We start from the raw sequence: 7,546 nt of genomic DNA on the forward strand, positions 1-7,546 counted from the left end.
GCGATCTTGGCGGCTCACTGCAACCTCCGTTCTCCTGGGTTCAAGCAATTCTCCTGACTCAGCCTCCCAAGCAGCTGAGATTACAGGCATGTACCACCACACTCGGCTAATTTTTGTATTTTTAGTAGAGACAGGGTTTCACCATGCTGGCCAGGCTGGCCTTGAACTCCTGACCTCAGGTGATCCCCTGCCTCGGCCTCACAAAGTGCTAGGATTACAGGGATGAGCCACTATGCCAGCCTCCGCTCTTATTTTAAATAACAAAGTGCTGATCATGATCTGCTAAGTTGAATTCACAGTCCATTAATGAGTAATATCCTGCAGTTTGAAAAACACTGTGATAAAATAACTAAAGATATTTGTTAAGTAATTTTTTTTCTGTTTCTGATTCATATTGCTAAAGAACCACAGTGGGTATGTTTGTGATTTGGGGTTGAAGGTATCTTCTAGGAGAAAATAGTAACACCGTATTTGTTGGATGTTTGCCAGATCAGCTGACAAAAGAACTCCAGACTTAGAACTCTCTGATCTAGAAGATACATTATATTGAAAGAGCTAGCACAGCTTTTAATTTTTTTTTTTTAAAATCTCTGACTCCTTTATTTAAGGGCAATGCCATAGTAAAGTAATAATGAAAAGAAAATTGGCTTCTCTGATAGAAGATAGAATATAAGATAGTTATGAAAGTGCTTGCTAAACTTTTTTTTTTTTTTTTTTTTTGAGACAGAGTCTCACTTTGTTGCCCAAGCTGGAGTGCAGTGGTGCAATCTTGGCTCAGTGCAACCTCCACCTCCCTGGTTCAAGCAATTCTCGTGCTGCAGCCTCCCAAGTAGCTGTAATTAACAGATGTGCACTATCACGCCTGGCTAATTTTTGTATTTTTAGTCGAGACGGGGTTTCGCCACGTTGTTCAGGCAGGTCTTAAACTCCTGGCCTCATGTGATCTCCCTGCCTCAGCCTCCCAAAGTGCTGGGATTACAGGTGTGAGCCACTGCACTGGGCCAGTTTTTTTAAATCTTTAAATTAATGCTTAAGACCAAAATGACCCTTTTACTATATTGCCTGATGGGCAAAGCACACTCAACTTTCAATTACTTAGTCATAGATAGCTATATAAGTACCCAATTTGTCAATCTTATTACCTCTATGCTTGTCTTTTGGGAATTTCACAACAAAGTGAAACGGAGAATTTTTTTTTGATACGGATTCTCAGCCAGGCTGGATTGCAATGGCACGATCTTGGCTCACTGTAACCTTTGTCTCCTGGGTTCAAGTGATTCTCCTGCCTCAGCCTCCTGAGTAGCTGGGATTACAGGTGTGCACTACCACACCCAGCTAATTTTTGTATTACTAGAAATGGGGTTTCACCATGTTGGCCAGGCTGGTCTCAAAATTCCTGACCTCAGGTGATCCACCAGCCTCGGCCTCCCAAAGTGCGGGATTACAGGCGTGAGCCACGGCGCCAGGCGAGAAATTTTTAAAACCTGTAAATTTAGACAGTGCGTTTATCTCTTATTGAGAAACGCTTAAAAGTGTTACTAAGACAATAAGGATAACATTTTAAAATTTGATTGGTGTTGAGCTAAATATTAGATTTATGTATTGCTTCACTGTTTTTTAGCACATTCATATGCATTATCTCCATTGATTTTTGACAACAGCTTGTGGTGGTAGACAATCCAGGAGACCTTTTCCCCATTTTACAGATGAGAACTCTGTATTTCCTTCTTCCTACCACCTAGATCATATAGTGGCAAATCCAGGACTAGAACCCAGGTCTTCTGGGAATTTTCTCCTAGTCCACACTGTCCTTGTTGGTCTAAAGAAGTAACTGAGAATAAGTCATGTTAAATTTGTGGCTAAGAAATCCAACTATGATAAGTGAAATGTTCTGTTCTAAGAGCATATTTACAATGTGCTATAATTGAATGCAAGTATATCTTATTTTTAGTATTATGTTTTAATTTGTTACCTTTCTAGCCCATTTTTTAAAATGATGGCAAGTAAATACTGGCAAATCTACCTAATAATGAAATAGGTAAATTGGAATTAAAATATCTATTTCATGTTAAGAAATTCAGCCTTGTCCTCATTTAATGTAGCATCTCAATTAGAAAAATAGCTTAAAATTGTATTGATTTTTAGATATTTATTTTAAAGACTCATATCTCTGTATGTATAAAATTAGTATTATTATTCTGAAGTATTACTTAAAATGATTATTAACTTGTAAACACTAAGTCCAGGTTCTCCTTTACCTTTAATATCTTCAGCCAAAGAACAACTTAAGTTACTTTTCATATGAATAAATAATTTTAAAATTAATACTTTTTTTCCTTTAATTTTTAGACATCTGTGGAATTTAAGAACAGTATGGAGCTCATCAGAGTATATCATTGAAGAATATGATGGCTGAAAACAATTTAAAAATGCTAAAGATTCAACAGTGTGTGGTAGCCAACAAACTACCTAGAAACAGGCCATATGTTTGCAATATTTGCTTTAAGCACTTTGAAACACCATCAAAATTAGCTAGGCACTATCTCATTCATACTGGTCAAAAGCCATTTGAATGTGATGTGTGTCATAAAACCTTTAGACAACTAGTTCATCTGGAGAGGCATCAACTAACTCATAGTCTGCCTTTTAAATGTAGTATTTGTCAGCGCCACTTTAAAAATCTGAAGACATTTGTGAAGCACCAACAACTTCACAATGAAACCTATCAGAATAATGTTAAACAGGTCAGAAGATTGCTGGAGGCCAAGAAAGAAAAGTCAATGTATGGAGTGTATAATACTTTTACCACAGAGGAAAGATGGGCATTACACCCGTGCTGTAAGTCCGATCCCATGTATAGCATGAAAAGAAGAAAGAATATTCATGCATGTACAATCTGTGGCAAGATGTTTCCATCACAGTCAAAACTTGATAGGCATGTACTTACTCATACTGGTCAGAGGCCTTTTAAATGTGTCTTGTGTACTAAATCTTTTCGACAGTCAACTCACTTAAAAATCCACCAACTTACACATTCAGAAGAAAGACCTTTTCAATGTTGTTTTTGTCAAAAAGGATTTAAGATTCAAAGCAAACTTCTGAAGCATAAACAAATCCATACTAGGAATAAGGCTTTTCGGGCTCTTTTATTAAAGAAGAGGCGTACAGAATCTCGCCCCCTGCCTAATAAGTTAAATGCAAATCAGGGTGGTTTTGAAAACGGTGAGATTGGTGAATCTGAGGAGAATAATCCACTCGATGTCCACTCAATTTATATTGTCCCTTTTCAGTGTCCAAAGTGTGAAAAGTGTTTTGAATCAGAGCAGATTCTCAATGAACACAGCTGTTTTCCTGCTAGAGGTGGCAAAATTCCAAGCAGGTTCAAAAGAAGCTACAACTATAAAACCATTGTTAAAAAAATCTTGGCCAAGCTTAAACGTGCTAGGAGTAAAAAATTAGATAACTTTCAATCTGAGAAAAAAGTATTTAAAAAGAGTTTCTTGAGAAATTGTGATCTTATTTCTGGTGAGCAGAGCTCTGAACAAACCCAGAGAACATTTGTGGGTTCTCTTGGCAAACATGGAACATATAAAACAATTGGCAATAGAAAGAAGAAAACATTGACTTTGCCATTTTCTTGGCAAACTATGGGAAAAAATTTGAAAGGCATCCTTACGACAGAAAACATATTAAGCATTGATAATTCAGTGAATAAGAAAGACTTGTCAATCTGTGGTTCATCAGGTGAGGAATTCTTTAATAACTGTGAGGTACTTCAGTGTGGTTTTTCAGTTCCAAGGGAAAACATACGTACTAGACATAAGATATGTCCTTGTGACAAATGTGAGAAGGTATTTCCTTCTATATCCAAACTAAAAAGACACTATTTAATTCATACTGGACAGAGGCCCTTTGGCTGTAATATTTGTGGGAAATCTTTTAGACAGTCAGCTCACTTAAAAAGACACGAACAGACTCATAATGAAAAGAGTCCTTATGCATCTCTTTGCCAAGTAGAATTTGGAAACTTCAACAATCTTTCTAATCATCCAGGTAATAGTGTTAACTATAATGCTTCCCAACAATGTCAGGCTCCTGGTCAAAACTACGAGGTCTCAGAGTCAGATCAAATGTCAGGAGTTAAGGCAGAGTCACAGGATTTTATTCCTGGTAGCACTGGGCAATCTTGTCTTCCTAATGTACTTTTGGAATCAGAGCAAAGCAATCCTTTTTGCAGTTATTCAGAGCATCAGGAGAAAAATGATGTCTTCCTGTACCGCTGCAGTGTTTGTGCTAAAAGTTTCCGATCTCCATCTAAACTGGAAAGACACTACCTAATTCATGCAGGGCAGAAACCATTTGAATGCTCAGTTTGTGGCAAAACATTCAGACAGGCTCCTCACTGGAAGAGACATCAACTTACTCACTTTAAAGAACGACCACGAGGGAAAGTGGTTGCCTTAGATTCGGTTATGTAAATTGTCGCAACCACTAACAACTGTGGTCTCTGGTGATCTTATTTTTAAAGCCTGTATTATTTAAAATGCATTTTTATTGAAAGGCCTGCATTAAATTGAATGGTTTCACAGGCATATGCTTGTCCTGCATAGTAAGGAGGCAGAATACACAGAAAATTAACACAATGTTTTAGAAACAGCCAAATTAATTTTTAGAGGCAAGAACATGATTTGATGTTATAAAGTAGGCATTTTAATATTGTAAACATATGCTTTGGCTGTATTGAAAAATATAAATCCATGATGGCTGTACAAATAATTTAGCCTCATTCATTTTTTAAAGGAATTATTCCTTAAGACATGCCATCTCTTTTTAGATATACTGAAAAGACTGAGAGGCAAAACTTGGTTTTTAGCTGCAGCACGTAGCCCTGTTATATTTGATTTATTTTACATTTCATATGAAAGCATAATTTTGTCCACATGTGGCTCAAATTGCATTGGTAATTTTTTTTTTGTAAATTTAAAAAACTACAGAGGCACTAAAGGTGAAAATGGATGAGAAAATTATAGTATTATTTTCATTGGTCTTTTTTTTTTTTTGAGACGGAGTCTCACTCTTTCACCAGGCTAGAGTGCAGTGGTGCCAACTAGGCTCACTGCAACCTCCGTGTCCCGGATTCCAGCAATTCTCCTGCCTCAGCCTCGAGTAGCTGGGATTACGGGTGCCTGCCATCATGCCGGACTAATTTTTGTATTTTTAGTAGAGACGGGGTTTCACCAAGTTGGCCAGGATGGTCTCGATCTCTTGACCTCGTGATTCGCCCGCCTAGGCCTCCCAAAGTGCTGGGATTACAGGCGTGAGCCACCACACCCAACGGTCTTTTCAAAGCTATTTATTTTTAGGACTGTGATAATTTCACTTTCAGGTGATAAGGATTTTATTTTTTTTCTCCCAGCTAGTGCTATCTTTCTCAAAATAATTTAAAAGTAGGCAAGAGGCTAGGATGTACCTGTATTTACCATGTTTACTTACCAGGAATCTTTTCTTTTTTTTTTTTTTTGAGACGGGAGTCTCGCTCTGTCGCCCAGGCTGGAGGGCAGTGGTGCAATCTTGGCCACTGCAAGCTCCGCCTCCCGGGTTCACGCCATTCTCCTGCCTCAGCCTCTCCGAGTAGCTGGGACTACAGGCGCCCGCCACCACACCTGGCTAATTTTTTGTATTTTTAGTAGAGATGGGGTTTCACTGTGGTCTCGATCTCCTGACCTCGTGATCTGCCCGCCTCAGCCACCCAAAGTGCTGGGATTACAAGCGTGAGCCACCGCGCCCGGCTCTCCAGGAATATTTTCTATGTGCCATAGTCTTTTTCATAATATGTATGAGTTTTATCTTTTCATAGGAATAATTTCAAGTCGTTTATTTGCTCATTAATGATAGCAGTAGTCATAGACTTAAGACTATTCTAGAGATCTTCATCTCCGTAAGACTTTTACATTTATTTTAGTAAACTTTTCTCTTTATGCCTCTTTAATGGAGTGGTTCTGTTATTTAAGCCTGTTCTTTTTTTTTTTTTTTTTTTTTTTTTTTGTTTTTTGTTCTTCTCCCCAGGGTGGGGTGCTGTGGGGGGTTCGCGGCTTCCTGCAAGCCTGCTGCTCCTTCCTGCCTCAGCCTCTCCGAGTAGCTGGGACTACAGGCGCCCGCCACCTCGCCCGGCTAATTTTTTGTATTTTTAATAGAGACGGGGTTTCACCGTGGTCTCGGTCTCCTGACCTCGTGATCCGCCCGCCTCGGCCTCCCAAAGTGCTGGGATTACAAGCTTGAGCCACCGCGCCCGGCTTATTTAAGCCTGTTCTAAGTTTGATCAAATGGCAATGACTAGGTCTAGTTTTAGTTTTTATTTTTGCAAGAGTCTATTGCTAAAGAATTTTATTTTGATCCTTGTTAAATTTTTATTTTAATTAGTAAGGTAGTCATTCCTGTAGAGGGATAAGATGCTTGTAGAGTTGTGGGTATCATTCCAAATAGAACTGTTATGATTTGGGAAGTATTCTTTACTACAAAGGACTTATTTCATAATGACAAATTGTCTTTCACATTTGCCTTTGTTTATAAAATCTTCAGGAATGACATTCTCTAGCAATAAAAGGAATGAACCGTTATGTTTCTAAGCTGAAAAGAGGAACAGGTGGGTAATTAGCCTACCATACTTAAATATAGTGGAAAATCCTCTATTGAGAATGTGGATAAATGAACAATTGTAAGTTTTGCATCATAATCTGAGAACTTTCTTTTGACGGGGGAAGCGGGAGGGATAATAGGTGGGGGTGATCTGCTTGCTGCTTTTACCACAGGTGATTTTTAAGTAACTTGGATTTAATTTACAGAGATGAACATGACAGTCTGAGTAAAATACCCAATGATGTAGAAGTGTGCCTGTTTATTATGTAGATACAGACATCCAGCAAAAACAGGAGAATCACATGCTTTAAAGAACACTTTCTCTTAGGTTTCCTTGAGATATGTTCCTCCAGTGCAAGCAAGATAATGGTTTACCGAATTTGCTTTACACAAAACTTTTCAAGAACTCATCTGTTACACAAAAGCAAGGAATAACTAGTTTATATTTTCCAATAATTTTCAAGGTTTTCTCCTTAATATGTTTGAAATTATTGATTTTGGCATTTTTCTAAGCAATTTATGTAATTTTATTTGAAGAAAATGTTTTATATATTGTTTTTCCCAGCCTAAACAGGGAGAGTCCTAACAGTGTTGTGCTTGTGTGATTATGAGACTTTATTTGCATAAGTGATACTACTATACTTTATTTTTGACCCATGCCTTTTTAAGCTGTTTCATATTGAAAGTTGGAATATTGTAAAAATTTTGTCAAAGATGTACTGTAGTGCTATTTGAAGTACCTGTAACAAAACACAGTTGGCCCTCTGTATCCATGTACTCTGCATCTGTGGATTAAACCAATTGCAGATCAAAAATATTAGAAAAAATAATATAAAAATAATAAAATAAAAATACAGTATAATAGTTATTTAAATAGCATTTACATTGCATTAGGTATTAGTTTAGGGAT

General features: G+C 37.6%; 1 protein-coding gene across 2 annotated transcripts in view; it reads left to right on the forward strand.

Annotated features, from left to right (window-relative positions):
• ZNF770 (zinc finger protein 770) overlaps positions 1-6,038 on the forward strand; it is an 8,792-nt gene extending 2,754 nt beyond the window's left edge. For both annotated transcript variants that reach the window (XM_032175260.2, XM_032175259.2), the window contains exon 3: positions 2,350-6,038. In XM_032175260.2, coding sequence (XP_032031151.1) covers positions 2,406-4,478 — 2,073 coding nt within the window. In that variant the 5' untranslated portion in view covers positions 2,350-2,405 and the 3' untranslated portion in view covers positions 4,479-6,038. The remainder of the gene's footprint in view (positions 1-2,349) is intronic.
• Positions 6,039-7,546: the final 1,508 nt, after the last annotated feature.

This window comes from Hylobates moloch, unplaced genomic scaffold, assembly GCF_009828535.3.
Source record: "Hylobates moloch isolate HMO894 unplaced genomic scaffold, HMol_V3 SCAFFOLD_14, whole genome shotgun sequence".
In the NCBI taxonomy this organism is placed as follows: domain Eukaryota; kingdom Metazoa; phylum Chordata; class Mammalia; order Primates; family Hylobatidae; genus Hylobates; species Hylobates moloch.